This window comes from Macaca nemestrina, chromosome 19 (assembly GCF_043159975.1).
Source record: "Macaca nemestrina isolate mMacNem1 chromosome 19, mMacNem.hap1, whole genome shotgun sequence".
Lineage (NCBI taxonomy): Eukaryota > Metazoa > Chordata > Mammalia > Primates > Cercopithecidae > Macaca > Macaca nemestrina.
In genome coordinates this window covers 73,586,049-73,602,539 of record NC_092143.1, presented here as the reverse complement: position 1 = coordinate 73,602,539, position 16,491 = coordinate 73,586,049, and the positions used below count along the sequence as shown (strand labels likewise).

Genomic DNA, 16,491 nt, shown 5'->3' with positions numbered 1-16,491 from the left:
CCTGAAGTGCTGGGATTACAGAAGTGAACCACTGGCCCATCCAGTTTAAAATGGTTAGATTTTAAATAGTTATATAAATATCTTCATAACATCATCCTTGATTTTGCCACTTGGTTTGCAAAACTTGAAACATTTAGCATCTGGGTAAGACTCTAGTCACACATCAAGATGATCAACATCCATGGGAATGGACATATAAACATTCAAACACTTAACAAACATATATAAGTGGTTTATAAATAAAACTGTGGAAGAAATTATTTAAGAGTACAGAGTACATTAGGTGTAACATAAGATATTCTATACTTTAAGGGTCAAGAGTAGTGTTTTCAAAAGAAACCTACCCAATATTCTAGAAATCCACACTTAGAATGAGTGGCCAAATTACATGTACACATCTGTGTGTGCTTGTGAATATATGCATATTTAAATACAAATTCTATATGTGAAATTGAGTGATGATAAGACCCTTATGTTCCTTATGCTTTATGATTTATTGAGAACTTTATTCTGGTCTGACAGCACTTCTAATTCCACATTAAAACAATGTTTTCTTTTCTTTTCTTTTTTTTTTTTTTTGAGACGGAGTCTCGCTCTCTCACCCAGGCTGGAGTGCAGTGGTATGATCTTGGCTCAATGCAAGCTCCACCTCCCAGGTTCACGCCCTTCTCCTGCCTCAGCCTCCCGGGTAGCTGGGACTACAGGCACCCGCCACCACGCCCGGCTAATTTTTTTGTATTTTCAGTAGAGACAGGGTTTCACTGTGTTAGCCAGGATGGTCTCGATCTCCTGACCTCGTGATCCACCCGCCCCAGCCTCCCAAATTGCTGGGATTACAGGCATGAACCACCAGGCCTGGAGTCAAGCAATATTTTCTACATACATAAAATAATACTTATTTTTGTATGTAAATGAGTCACAATATTAAGATAGGCCATTTCAACGTGTCCAGGAGAATGACTATGTAAAGCTACTAGAAACAACACAAAAGGATTGAAAGTATATCTGAAAGGCTGTTATCAGGTAAGTGTGTTAAGGACTGCCCAAACATGAGTTAATAGAAGGCTGAAGCAACTTTCTCACCACTGAAGGATTTATGCAGTTAGATGCATAGACTTTCCTAAATACTATTTAGTGCTCTTCAAACTTTGTGCTCCATATAATTCTAAGAAACTTATTGGCAAAAAAACTGATAAGCACTTATGCCTGGGAAAAACTACAAGAAAAAATACACCAGAACCTCTGCTTTGACGTGCTTCAAATAACCCACCCAGGAAGAGGAGGATAGAGGCAAGCTGTGACAGGGTGGGTGTAAATGAAACAAGACTGGCTATGTTTTAATAATCAAAGCTAGGTGACAGGTCCATGAGAGATCATACTGCTCTATTCCCATAACAAAACAAAACACCCTTTCCCTGAAAGCCAGAGTGCGTAACTAATCTTCGTCACTATTCATAAAAATATTAAGAATGGCTTTATTTAAAAAACCATAATAATTGACCGTAATATTGACAGCTTAGTATTATAATAAATCAAGTATGAAAACAATAAAGTGTAAGTAATGTCTAATCTGGTCAGACATATAATATTTTAAAGTATATGAATATAATAAAAATGTTAATACTTTTGATGATGTCATGATTACAAACTATGTATTACAGCAGTCCCTCCTTTTCCTCATGGGACATGTTCCAACACCCCCAGTGGATGTCCGAAACTCCCAATGGATACTACTGAACTCTGTCTGTGTAGTCATGTGTTGCTTAATGATGGGGATGTGCTCTGAGCAATATTTCATTAGGTTATTTCGTCATTGAGTGAACACAACAGAGTGTACTTACACAAACCTACATGGTATAGAGAGTCTACAATGCTCCTAGGGTATATGGTATGGCCCATTGCTCTGAGAGTACAAACCTGTACAGCATGTGACAGTACTAAATACTGTAGGTAACTGTAACACAATGGTAAGCATTTGTGTATCTAAACATAGAAAAGGTAATCAACTCCATTATAATCTTATGGGACCACTGTCTTACATACAGTCTGTCTCTGACAGCTCTAGGCAGCCCATGAAAGTTGCGGTTTTTTTTTTTAAGCAAATTTTATTTGTAAAGAAATATTTTTAACTCTATGAGCTCTTTTTGTACTTTATTGGTAAAGTTTAAAGGAGTAAATAACGGGAAATATTTGGGAATATAGTAGCTCTCAGTAAGTACAGTTTCAGATTTTACAATTCAATAAATATTTTGGAAATAGTTTACTATTATAAAATTAAACTAAGAGTTCTGACTACTGTTTCATCTTCAGGGTGTTTCTTTCCAGCCTTGGGTGGTCTTCTCACATACATGCACTAATTAGTACTCAGCTGGATACTGAAGGGAGACCTACTGCATTTCCAGAGCTCGCTCTCTCTCTCAAAGGCAGCTCTTGCCTTCCCAGTAACCTGTCTGTGAACTATAGTTGCCTTGACCTTCCTGGACTCCCAGCCTGTTCTTCTCAACTTTGAGACTACTGAGCTTCTTCCTGGGTGTTCCCCCTTTCTGTTTTACACAGTCTGGAAAACCTCTCCAGGCAGTAAGCTGAAGCAACCATAGAGCTACTTCAATTGATGTATATTTCTCAGGAACCACCATTCTTCATTGCTTGACATCCAAAGTCTTGAAAACTGTTCTTTCACATAGTTTGCTCAGTGCTTTGTTTTTTTGAGACAGAGCCTCACTCTGCCATCCAGGTTGGAATGCAGTAGCACAATCACAGCTCACAGCAAGCTCAGCCTCCCAAAGAAATGGGACTAAAAGAGCGAGCTACCAGGCCCAGCTAATTATTTTATTTTCTGTAAAGATGAGGTGTCACTATATTGCCCAGGCTGGTCTCAAGCGATCCACCCATCTTGGCCTCCCAAAGTGCTGGGATTACAGGCGTGAGCCACTGTGCCTGGCCTCAGTGGTTTTTTTCTTTGGTTTGTTTCATGTAAGTTATTCCATCTTGGTGAGAAGCAGAAGTCTATGTTCTTAGGTATTCATTCATGTTTATTTTTCTCTGTATTTAAGGATCAAACATGTTTGGCTGCAGAAACACCTTTTAAAACTTATTTTTGTTGTTCTTGTATATGACTTTTTTCCTTTCCCATTGTATCTTCTAACTGCTTACTGTAATATTATATGAATGCTATTATTTTGTATGCTAATTTTATAACTTTCTCCCTTAATAAATTCTTTTAATTTTTATCTTTGATTACCTTGGATTTTATAGGTATACTGTTAATCTACAAATAGTTAGCATTTTTTTCCTTTCCAATTCTCATGACTTTGTTTTTCATTTTTAAAACTGATATATGATAGATGTAAACATTTTCAGGGCACATGTGATATTCCGATACTTTATATAATGTGTCAAGATAAACTAAGGATAATTGGGATATCCCTCATCTTAATATTTTTTCTTCGTGCTAGGGACATTTGAATTATTTTCTTCTACCTATACTGTGGTATTTTGTTTTTTGAGATGGAATCTCACTCTGTCGCCCAGGCAGGAGTGCAGTGGTGTGACTTGGCTTACTATAACCTCTGACTCCTGGGTTCCAAGCAATTCTCTTGTCTCAGCCTCCCAAGTAATTGGGATTACAGGTATGTGCCACTACGCCCAGCTAATTTTTTGTGTTTTTAGTACAGAGGGGGTTTCACCATTTTGTCCAGGCTGGTCTTGAATTCCTGACCTCAGGTGATCCACCCACCTCAGCCTCCCAGAGTGCTGGGATTACAGGCGTGAGACACTGTGTCTGGCCTGTAGTGTGTTCTGTCCTATACATACCAGCCTATGATAAATTTTAATTTATAAATTAGGCACAGCAGAGATTAACAATAAAACAGAATAAAAATATAGATAATAAAGTTATATGAACGTGGTGTTTCCCTCTCTCTTAAAAGTATCTTATTGTACTGCACTCACCTATTTTGGACTGTCATTCACTTCGGGTAACTGAATTTATAGAAAGCAAAACTGCAGGGGAGGGGGGACTTATGCAATTACTTATTGATTATAAGATGCATTTCTTCTTTTGAGTTATTATTAACAACTCTTTCTCTCTTCTGTCTACATTCTGGCTTCTACAGTGTGCTTAGTTATTTCCTTTGCATTTTAAAAGTAGTTCTATTTCCAAGCTCTCTACAGAAAACTTGAAATACAGATGCTCCTCAACTTACGATGAAGTTATGTCCCAATAAACCCATCATAACTTGAAAATATTGTAAAAGTTGAGAGTGCATTTTCAACTTATGATATTCTCAACTTATTAAGAGTTTATCCAGACACAGCCCATTGTAAGTGGAGAAGCACACTGAATGTGTACTGGTTTCACACCCTTGTGAGGTTGAAAAACGTAAGTTGAAACATCCTAAGTTGGTATAGGAAACAAGAAATGGTGGGGAAAAAACCAGAAGGTCTACTCTCTCACTTTTTTCTTTTCATTCCACAGGTTTACAGGTTTAATTTTTAACATGTGTGATATTTGTATTTTTATTCACCTTCCACTTAACCTTGACATAGACATTCTCCAGGTTACAAGTTCAATTAAAGAATTTAACATTTCTATGTTTTACTTGAAAAACAAGGCTGTAGCCAGGCAGAGTGGCTTACATCTGTAATTCCTAGCACTCTGGGAGGCCAAGGCAGGCAGACTGCCTGGGCCCAGGAGTTTGAGACCAGCTGGGCAACATGGCAAAACCCCATGTCTACAAAAAAATAATAATAATACAAAAAAATTAGCCAATGTGGTGGCACAAGCCTGTAGTCCCAGCTATTCAAAAGGCTAAGGTGGGAGGATCACCTGATCCCGGTAAGATGGAAGGCTACGGTGAGCCATGAGTATGCCACTGCACTCCAGCCTGGGCAACAAAGTGAGACCCTTTCTCAAAAAACAAACGAAAAACAAAGCTGTGATACTCATCTGAATAAAACAATACCTTGTCTGTATTTAGGATTGTTTGTTTAGGCATGTTTCCTAGAAAATCAATTATACATTAGAAGAATATGAATTCGGCCGGGGGAGGTGGCTCACATTGTAATCCTAGCACTTTGGGAGGTTGAGGTGGGCCGATCACTTGAGGTCAGGAGTTCGAGACCAGCCCGGCAAACATAGTGAAACCCCATCTCTACAAAAATATAAAAATTAGCTGGGTGTGGAGGTGTGCACCTGTAATTCCAGCTACTCGGGAGGCTGAAGCACAAGAATCACTTGAATCTGGGAGGTGGAGGTAGCAATTAGATCAAGCCACTGCACTCCAGCTTGGGCAACAGAGTGAGACTCTGTCTCAAAAAATAAAATACAATAAAATAAAAAACATGAAATTAAAACCAATAAGTAAAACTTTCTGATTATAAAAGTGACACAATGCTCACTGAGGCAAGTCTGGAAAAATATATAGAAAGGGATAATGGAGAAAATTATCTCAATTATATAACCCAGAATTAAAAGTATTTTTCTTTCTACTTTCTTCAGTGTGCTAACAAATACACACACTATTCTAAACATGAGAAAGTTATCTATCCTTTTTGAACCTCAACTTCTTCATCTATAAGATGAAGATAACAGCAGTAAACAAGATCATTCATGTGACAACCTTAACAGGGTGTCTGCAATATAATAATATTTTATAATATGTAAATATACAGTAATTTTTTTTCTTCTTATGCTCTGATTTGCTCTTATACTAATCATGCAAGACAATGTATAGGCAAATTATTTAGAAGACAAATAGTTTGCTTATAACTGTGCTAGTAGTGGACAATTTTTATGGTGATGACCTTCCTCAAAATTGCTTTTGCTCTGAGAATGATTCCATGATACCCAGGGAAGGGTCTCCAAAGCTGTTTGCTTTATTTGATCCTTACTAAGTCTGGCTGACCTGGAAGGCGGTGGGCATTTCTCTCTCCTAGTAGTGGTGGGAGTTAAGTTATATTAAAACTCCAGGGTGAAGGTATCTGGAGCTCAAGGATGCTGACTGTCCCAGAGTCATCTTTGACTTCGTCTTAGCTGTTCCCATCTCCTGTAAATCTATGATTTCTTCCAGTTTCCTTCTAATAGATTCCTGTTTGGCTTAAAGTAGTCACGCATGGCTGCTATTGCTTACTTTATATACATTAGTACTTTATATACATTAGTAACCTTAAATGGTCTCCTTTGAGTTCTTATCAATGAATCATTAGTCTATATGTGGGAGTGTATCTTTGAATATATTTGTCAAGAAAGATAAGCAAATATTAAATATGACATCTGTGTATTTTTTAAGTTCCATAGGTAGTTCTTTCTGGTTTTGGGAACTACTGCCATAAAATGCTTAGGTATAGAGTCGAGGCCTTTTACATTAATTCATTGACCTTGATTAAAATGTTTTCTCTGATTTCTTACCAGTTTCTTTAGATATTCACTCATTGTACAGACTGTATGTGTTCACTGATGTCGTAAACAGAAGTATGACTCCTCTTACTACCACCTTTCTCAACTACTAATTTAAAAACTGAGGCCGAACTGATAGCCCCAAATGGAAATTACCTGCTATGGTTTGTGTGTCTCCACCAAAGCTCATGTTAAAATTTGACCCCTGGTATGGTGGTGTTGGGAAGTGAGGCCTAATGTTGGGGTCATGAAGGCAGATCCCTCATGAATAGATTAGTGCCATCCCTAGGGAGTGAGTGAATTCTTGCTCTGTTCCTAAAAGCTGGTTGTTAAGAGCCTGGCACCTTCCCTCCCCTCCCCTTTTGCTTCCTTTCTTAAGATGTTATCTTTTTCTTAAGATGTTATCTTTGCACATGCCAGCTCCTCTTCATCTACTGTGATTGGAAGCAGTCTGATACCCTCACCAGATGCAGATGCCCAATCTTGAACTTTTCAGCCAGAAGAACTGAATGCCAAATTAAGTATCTCTTTCTTTATAAATCACCCAGCTTCAGGTATTCCTTTATAGCAACACAAAACAGACTTAAGACACTGCTCAAATTCCTCAACAGTAGAATAAATTGTACATTTCATTCACACAATGAAATATTCTCCTGCAATGAAAATGAACTGCATGCATAGTGTTAAATGAACAAAACCAGACATATAAAAAAGTATGCACTGCAAAATACCAAGTATATAAAGTACTAAAATGGGCAAAATTAATCTATGCTACTTTGTAAGTCAAGAAAGGTGTTATCCTTTGAGTATGGAGTGGTGGGTAGGAAGTGGAGGAGCCAAAAAGAAATCTTCTACAGTACTGGTGTTTCTTTTTTATCTTTTTTTTTTTTAATACAGAGTTTTGCTCTTGTCACCCAGACTGGAGTGCAATGGCACAATCTCTGCTCACTGCAACCTCTGCCTCCCAGGCTCGAGTGACGCTCCTGCCTCAGTTTCATGAGTAGCTGGGACAACAGGCACCTGCCACCATGGCCAGCTAATTTTTGTATTTTTAGTAAACATGGGGTTTTACCATGTTGGCCAGGCTAGTCTTGAACTCCTGACCTCAGGTGATCTGCCTGCCTTGGCCTCCCAAAGTGCTGGGATTCCAGGTGTGAGCCACCACGCCCAGTCTGATGTTCTATTTTTTAATACAAGTGCAGTGTTCATGTTGTGAAGATCCATCAAGCTGAATGTTCACGAAATATGCACATTTTTCTGTGTATTTTACTTTAATAAAAGTAAACAAAGTGGCCAGGCACAGTGGCTCATGCCTGTAATCCCAGCACTTTGGGAGGCCAAGGAAGGTGGATCACTTGAGGCCAGGAGTTCAAACCCCATCTCTACTAAAGAGACAAAAATTAGCCAGGTGTGGTGCCACATGTCTGTAATCCCAGCAACTGGGTGGCTGAGGCACAAGCACTGCTTGATCCCAGGAGGCCGTGGTTGCAGTAAGCTGAGATTGTGCCACTGCACTCCAGCTTAGGTGACAGAGTGAGACTCTATGTCAAGAAAAATAAAAATAAGAAAAAAGTAAATAAAAGTAAACAAAACGTTGCAAATACATACAATGAAATATATATTATTCAGCCTTTGTACAAAGGAAGGACATTCTAATACTTATTACATACAACATGGACAGACCTTGAGGACATTATGCTAAGTGAAACTAGCCAGTCACAAAAGGACAAATACTGTATGATTCCACTTATATGAAGTATCTAGAAGAGTCATATTCAGAGAGACAGAAAGCAGTATCATGTCACTCACTCCCAAGTAGTATAATTGTCAGGGAATGGATAATGGAGAATTTATACAAAGTTTCAACTATGCATACTGAAAACAGTTCTGGAGATAGAATGAACAACAATGTGAATGCACTTTTTTTTTTTTTTGAGATAGTCTCTGTTGCCGAGGCTGAAGTGCAGTGGTGCAATCTCAGTGCACTGCAACCTCCGCCTCATGGGTTCAAACGATTCTCCTACCTCAGCCTCCCGAGTAGCTGGGAATACAGGCACATGCCACCATGCCCAGCTAATTTTTTTTTGTATTTTTAGTAGAGGCAGGGTTTCACTGTGTTAGCCAGGATGGTCTTGATCTCCTGACCTCGTCATCTGCCAGCCTCAGCCTCCCAAAGTGCTGGGACTACAGGCGTGAGCCACCGAGCCCAGCTGAACTGTACTCTTAAAAATGGTTAAGATGGTAAATTTTATGTTATATGTATTTTGCAACTAAAAGAAAGTTAACAACAAACTGCTCTGTGTTGGGAAAGTAGACAGTTGAGTGTATGAGAATTAATTATATAAATTAAGAGCAAATAGGCTCTAAGGTAATGGATGGTAAGGAGACTTCCTGGTAAGTATATCCACTTCAGAGCACAGATGTGCAGAGATAATTATATTGGCTAATTAGATGCAAAGGGACACAGCCTGTAGAAGGGAAAAATAGGCAGGAGATCACATGTCATACACTTTCTAATAAGCCTTAATTTTTCTAGATAGTTACAAATTTCAAGATAAAAATAAGTATTATGATTATGTAATAAAATACTGACTTATTCAATAAGCAGAGAAATTTCTTTTTTTTAAGAGATGGAGTCTTGCTATGTTGCCCAGGTTGACCTCAAACTCCTGGGCTCAAGCAACACTCTTGTGTTAGCCTCCCGAGTAGCTGGTAACAGAGGCATGCGCTACATATAAGAATGAAAATACAAAGGATAAAGCTACTATTTACATAACTCTAAACTACCTGATATAAAAAAGCTGAAAGTAGTAGACAAAAACATCTTACTTACATTTGTTACTTATTTACATTTGTTAAGTTTTCACGTTAGATTCTCAAAACATAAGCTCTTAAAAAAAAAGTAAAATTAAATTAGAAATTGCTATTTAAGTACTTATTGAACTTACCTATTTGTTCCCCTAAGATCAGACACTGTTTTGGTACTGGAGCTCCAAATACCATTCCCCGAAGTTTATCCATTGGAGGAGCTTTATTCTGAAGGCCCCCAAACTTTCCATTACTTCGAATTCGATCTCCATCTCTAGTCAGCAGTGTAGGACAGTGTGTAATTTTAACAACCTATTGTAAGTAAGTGAATAGTAAGTAGTGAGCAACTTATTTCAACTGCTCCAAAAAAATTTCTGAGATTAGAAATGACAGGATCACGGTAGTATTTTCAAAAAATTAGTAACTAGCGATGTGTAAGATAAACTGGAGGGAAAAATCCAGAGGCAGAGAGATGAATTAGACAACTTTTCAAATGTCAGCCTAAACTAGAACAGTGACAACGCAAGTGAAAAAAGTAAATGATGGATCGGTAAGTGGAAGGAAGAGGACAGTCCAGAGACTTCCGTGCTTTGGAACCCGTGGCAGTTAAGTATCAAGGTAGCATCACCAACCCAGTTTCCTCTGTTAGATTTAAGTTTTTTAGATGACCAAAGGATAGCAAAAGGAGAATATTACATTGAAGAAAATACAGACTGGAAAGCACTAGACTGACTCTTCTAAAGACAATACTATGGTTTTAGGTATGGGAAGATAAAGAGGTGATCATTTGAGAGTTAGGGGAAGTGAAATCATGAAGAAAAAACTGAAGTCACGGATAGGAAAAGATAAGGGTTAAGAATTAAATTCTTATATCAGGTGTGGTGGCTCACGCCTATCCCAGCACTTTGGGAGGCCAAGGCAGGCAGACCACGAGGTCAGGGGTTCGAGACCAGCCTGATCGGCATATTGAAACCCCCATCTCTACTAAAAATACAAAAATTAGCTGGGCATGGTGGCATGCGCCTGTAATCCTAGCTACTCAGGAGGCTGAGGCAGGAGAATCGCTTGAATCCAGGAGGCAGAGGTTGCAGAGAGCCAAGATCGCACTACTGCACTCCAGTCTGGGCAACAGAGCCAGACTCTGTCTCAGAAAAAAAAAAAAAAAAATTCTTCAGAGAAGTCAGAATAAAAGAAAAACACTGGATTTAGTATGTCATGATCTAGAAGAATGTTCTTGCAAAAAAGGTTCAGAAAATATTAAAAAATAAAAGTTAAACTTCATGGGTAACCAGAGACGTGGAATTCAAATAAGATATTTTTACTACTCAATATGTTAAAATACACACACACACACCCCTTTGATGGGGGGCTATGGAAAAAGGGCCTTCTTGTACTCATATGCCCTGGGACAGCCCTTCTTAAAGGAAACAGGACAAGTGTTAAAAAGTTTAACATTCTGTATGATTCAGCAATTCTACTTCTAAGAATCTTATCAGGAAAAAATAAAAAATGTGAACGATGTACACTGAAATATTGTTTTAATAATGAAAAGTAGTAAACTTACATGTCTCAACAAGTTATACAAGTAAATTACGGCACATCCATACAATGAAATAGCATACATACATTAATGAAGAACATTGTAATTTTTAACAAGTATAAAAATGTTGTCCAATCTAATATTGGGGCTAAATAGCCTCTGAATTATATATATACAAGATAAACTAAATGTAATAAGATGATTATTTGAAGAAATCCTGTGGTGAATTCTTTGGTAAAGCCAGTATTTACAAATTCAAAAATCATTTGTTTTTATAAGAAATAACAACTTAATTTCTTAGTTTTGGTTTGGGTTTATATGTTTTCTAGTGGTGAACAACGACAACAAAAATACAGACTGGCTTCACATGTTACCACTTATCAAGATTCAGGCAATCAATGTTTCTAAGGATTTAATATCTTTGTTTTTGTTTTGTTTTGTTTTTGAGTTGTGGTCTCGTTCTGTTGCCCAGGCTGGAGTGCAGTGGCATGACCAGGGCTCACTACAGACTCCAACTTCTGGGTTCAAACAATTAACCCAACTGAGCCTCCTGAATAGCTGGGACTACAGGTGTAAGCCACCATGCCTGGTTACTTTTTTTTTTTTTTTAAACTTTGTAGAGTTAGCGTCTCACTATGTTGCCCAGGCTGGTCTCGAACTCTTGGCTTCGAGTGATATTACTGCCTTGGCTTCTCAAAGTGCTGAGATTACAGGCAGGAGTCATCATGCTCAGCCTAATATGATCTTAAATAAATACACTAAAATGTACAGATTTTCTATTCTCTTAATAGACAATATGAGGGAAGCGTTATGGTAGAAGGACAGACAGTTTGGCTCTCCTTTTATGATGATTCTGGAAATACTACTTTCACAGACAGTTTCTCAATTCTCCCTCAACCTCATGATTCTACCTCATTAGGTACACTATTAGGACAAAAAAAGTCATGACAGCACTTGCAAATTCTGGAATGAACAACAATATTACAACTCTGAAATCCAACAATGTTACCAAGGAATGTCATAAGAGCTTTTTCTCAGAAGAGTTTTAAAATAATATTTGATTGGCAAAGTTACATATGACTTCATTTAGAAATCTGGAAGCAAGGAAATCAATTATGTGCTATTATCAATTATGAAGAACAAATACTATTCCTTTTTTGTCACATATGTGCTATAACATTTTTGCAAAACTAGTATTGGTATCTTTCATCAGTTTTAAGATATTTTCAGTCATTAGTTCTTCAAATATTGCCTACAATCCTTTTATAAACTCTCTCCTCTCGACACTCTGATTAAATTTTGGTTAGATGCTCTCTCATTCTACCTTCCATGTCTCTTCAACTTCTTTGTCTTACATTCCATTTTCTCTTTCTCTCTGGGCTGCAGTCTGAATATTTTTTTCTGACCCTCTTTTTAATTCACAAATTCTTAAGATGTTAAACCTGCTCAGTTAGTATTTAATTTGTTATAATCTTTTCATTTTTAGAAGCTCTATTTGATTTTTCTAAGTTGACTTATTCTTTTCTCATTTTCAACACTTTCATTTTTTGAACTATTTTAATCAACTATTAATATAGATATTTTTCAATTTAACTTGTTCTTTTCTCATTTTTCAACACTTTCATTTTTTGAACTATATTAATCAAATATTAACACTTTGAAAATATTTGCTCTCATTTTCAATGTGGAAATTTCCATTCAAAAACAATGGTGAAATTCCTCCAGAAAACATTTATGTTTGCTTCAATCAGATATCTAAGGATACTACTAGTCCAGCACATGAAACCAAATGTTTACCTTGAAGGTTTTCAGAACATCTAAGTAGTATGAATACAGGTTGCAAAGAGATACTAGAGTCAATTGTTATGTTGATGAATTCTCTAGAAAAATGTTTAACTTTTTTACTTTTCCGCTTAGTCCCAAAGTTCAAGAGAGAATTTTCTGGTAGTTCCCTGAAGCAGCTGGAGTTGAGATGAAGGTGGCAGGTTTATATGTTTACTCTTACACTAAGGTTTCTCCTCACAGAGGGGGTGTCCCCAGTTATCAGATTCCCCATGTTGTTTAGAGCCCTGGGTTTTGTCTCCTACCCTCAAAAGCCCCTCGAGGGAGTAAAAAGTCAATGCTTAAGTTCAATTAGTTTGGCAAACGTTCTCACTGCAGAAATCTGGCATTAGTGTTCTGTTTATCTCTCCAGGTTCCCACTTCCACTTAGAATCCTTACTTTCTTGCCAAGTTCATTAAGATACATATCTGAAATAGCATTTTAGCTAATCTCAGCTGGAGTTTCCAATGGCTATCTGGTTTGTCTAATTCATCATTGTATGACCCTCTGTGCACTGTGCCTAGTGATATGCTGGAACCAGCTTGTACTGGGTCACGAAAGCCAGGTCTCCTGAATACCACATTCGTATAGGCATGAAGGACTTCATATAGACTGCTGGAAATCATCCATGATACAAGTACTTACACCATAGAAATTGGCAAAAGCTACAAATCAGGGACTTCCACATGCCTCCTCAGAGAAATAGTTCAACACATAACAGCACACCACTGTCTCATACATAGTAAGTATCCAAATATCTCACTGAACAGGAGTCTTCCAGTTGATAACTTACATCCTATTAGTTAGTTCTATCCTTACTAGCAAGCTTCTCGCCATCTCCAAACTGATTCCATGTTATCATAACATTTAATGGGTATGTTTCTATTTCATAATTTGGGATATATGAAAATGCTAATCACCACCAGAATATTGTAGCTCTCCCACCCACAGCCAGTTTCTGGTACAGTATATTATACTTATTATTAGGTTTACAAGGAAACGTTCATGAAGATGCCAAATACCATTTTCTAATTAGCTACATAATGCTCAATAATCCCAGTAATTTAGTTTTCCTAAACTACGATGAATTTATTATTGCCTTTAAAAAAAAAAAAAAAAAAAAGAGTCTTGCTCTGTCGCCTGAACTGGAGTGCGGTGGCATGATCTCAGTTCACTGCAACCTCCACCTCCCAGGATCAAGTGATTCTCCTGCCTCAGCCTCCTAAGTACCTGGGATTACAAGCACCTGCCACCACGCCCAGCTAATTTTTGTATTTTTAATAGAGACGTGGTTTCACCATGTTGGCCAGGCTGGTCTCGTAACTCCTGACCTCAAGTGATCCGCCTGCCTTGGCCTCTCAAAGTGCTGGGATTACAGGAATGAGCCACTGTACCCGGCACCCTATTACTGCTTCTTAACTAGGCCCAAAGAAAAATTACACCAGTTTAGTTCTAGCTCTGCTATAAATTAGTAAAGTGTGACTTGGGCCAAATCCCCCACCTCTTTAACAATTTTTATTTTTTTAGACAGAATCTCATTATATTGCCTAGGCTGGAGTGCAGTGGCTATTCACAGGCATGATCAGAGCACACGACAGCCTATAGCCTAGAACTCTTGGGTTCAAGCAAACCTCCCTTAGCTTCCTAAGTAGCTGGAACTACAAGTATGCATCACATGTCCAGCTCTCCATTATTTGTTCTCAGCCTAAGGTCTCTCATCTATTCTCACTGGTCCTAAATCATCCTAGATGATCCCTATGGTCCCCATGATTCTAGAATACACTATTTACAGATACTGGCTTAGATCAAATCCAGGGTACTGCCTGTAACATGTGTCCTTAGGGTCAAAATCAAGTCAAGGACGTTCCTTTGTTAAGACCTCTGAAAGATTTAAACTTCTGCCCTCCTGGATCCTCTTAGCTAGACAAAAGGGCTTCTAAAACTCTAAATGGCATTACCCTACTCTATCTCACCCTCATGGGTGAGAACAATAACCCTAGCAGACATCCCCAAAAGAACCCCTGGCCAATACCAGCTGATATGCCAGATGACAACAGATACTAGTTGCCAGCTACGTAAGGCAGGCATTTTAGAGCTGCCACCACTCCAGTTCAAATAGCCAACATCACTTGGAGAAACCTACAAAGAGGACTGGTATGTTGTTGTTTAAACTTACAATTTAGAGTGTTATATATATAGCCGCAGTAAATAACTGAAATGTTTATTTTACCAAACTCCCCTCCAAAGGTGCTATGGGCTAAACTGTGCTCCCCCATAATCTTTTATATATTTATTTTTTACAAGACCAGTCAAGAAGACTAGTGAGAAGGGGAGGAAAGAATAAAACAAAGAGTTAGATCTATAGCTGATTGTGAACAATCAATTGAGATAACTCATTACCTTTGTTTGGGACCAGCCCCCGACAAATCCATGCTAAAGTCCTAACCCCCAGTCCCTCAGAATGTGACATTATTTGGAGATAGGGTCTTTACTGAGATAATCAAGTTAATTTGAGGTCATTGTGGTGGGCCCTAATCCAATATGACTGGTATCCTTACAACAAGGAAGAAATTTGAATACAGTCACACACAGATGTGAAGAGACGGGGGAAGACAGTCCTCATCTACAAGGCAGGGAGAGGCCTGGAACAGATCCTTCATTCATAGTCTTTAGAAGAAACCAACCCCACTGAAACTGTGAATTTGGATCTCCAATGTCGAGAATTGTGATACAATAAATTTCTATTATTTAAGCCACCCAGTCTGTTGTGGGACAGTAATATTTCTATCATTTACATCAGTTAATGGCTGCCCTAGAAAACTAATACAAAGAGCTACAGCAAATTACATTTTACACCAAAATTACCTGACAGTACTTTTTTCCAGACTGTTTTGAGTCTTAGACAATTTCATAGCCCCAAAACACATCTATTTAAATTTGCATCCTGGTCCATTCATTCCTACATTTTGCCTACTTTTATGTTGCTTATCAATTTGCAGAATTTAAATTGGTCTTGAAAAGGCTAGTCATTTATATATGTATCATCAAATGGACATGATACACATTAAAACTGAAGTCTACAAATTTAAAAAGAAATCAAATACATACCTCTTTTCTATAATGATTGGCTGCATCCAGATTATCCAAAATAATGGTGTCTCCTAACAGCATACCAAATACTAAAAAAGTCAATAAATGAATTTTGAAAATTATGATATTTTCCTTGGTCATATTAAAATATAATGCACATTGCAAGTCTTTCTTTGAAAGAATGCTAGTATTCGTTCTAATTTTATTTGACTGTCCTCTAAAAAATATTGGTAAAACTATGACTGACAAGCAAAATAAGAATATAAATTTTCATTATCAATAATTTATAGATTTGTATCACAAATTTAACATCTGTACAAAAGTAAAGCCACCATAATGTCTTTTACCTGTTTCACAATGTTCTACATTATCTGGAAATGTTAACAAGTCTCGAGCAAAGACTGGATCTCCAATGGGTTTAAAATACAATTTTCCATTTCGGAAATGAGGTAGAGGTCTAAATAAAAAGAAATTTTTAAAAGATATTAAAGTACATGACTTTTTTAATTTTAAAAAAGACAATATGGAAAACATGAATATATTACACATCATTTTGATCATACAATGAACTCCCAATCCACCACAAGTGATACTTCTAAATGATCAGCTATTATGCCCTTAGAAATGGAAATACTGACCATATAAAAAATCTACTTGGTTTTATCTGTACTACTACCTTCTATTAGTTTGTATTAACAATATAATAATAGTTTCATTTGACAAGGAAAGAAAAAAAGTAGCCTCTAAAGCTGGTTCCAAACGAGAGTATGAATGACGTAACTGTTCACGTGAAGAGTGGTCACAGAATGACTAGGGGAAGGGGCAAGACCCAAG

The 16,491-nt window shown here is 37.5% G+C and overlaps 1 protein-coding gene across 2 annotated transcripts in view; it reads right to left on the bottom strand.

The window, feature by feature from the left end:
* Nucleotides 1-16,491, bottom strand: part of LOC105478815 (structural maintenance of chromosomes flexible hinge domain containing 1) — a 151,656-nt gene that overhangs the window by 11,530 nt on the left and 123,635 nt on the right. For both annotated transcript variants that reach the window (XM_024791952.2, XM_071085588.1), the window contains 3 exons: nt 16,005-16,114; nt 15,676-15,746; nt 9,346-9,517 (listed from right to left, as the gene is read on the bottom strand). In XM_024791952.2, the coding sequence (XP_024647720.2) occupies nt 9,346-9,517; nt 15,676-15,746; nt 16,005-16,114 (353 nt within the window). The remainder of the gene's footprint in view (nt 1-9,345; nt 9,518-15,675; nt 15,747-16,004; nt 16,115-16,491) is intronic.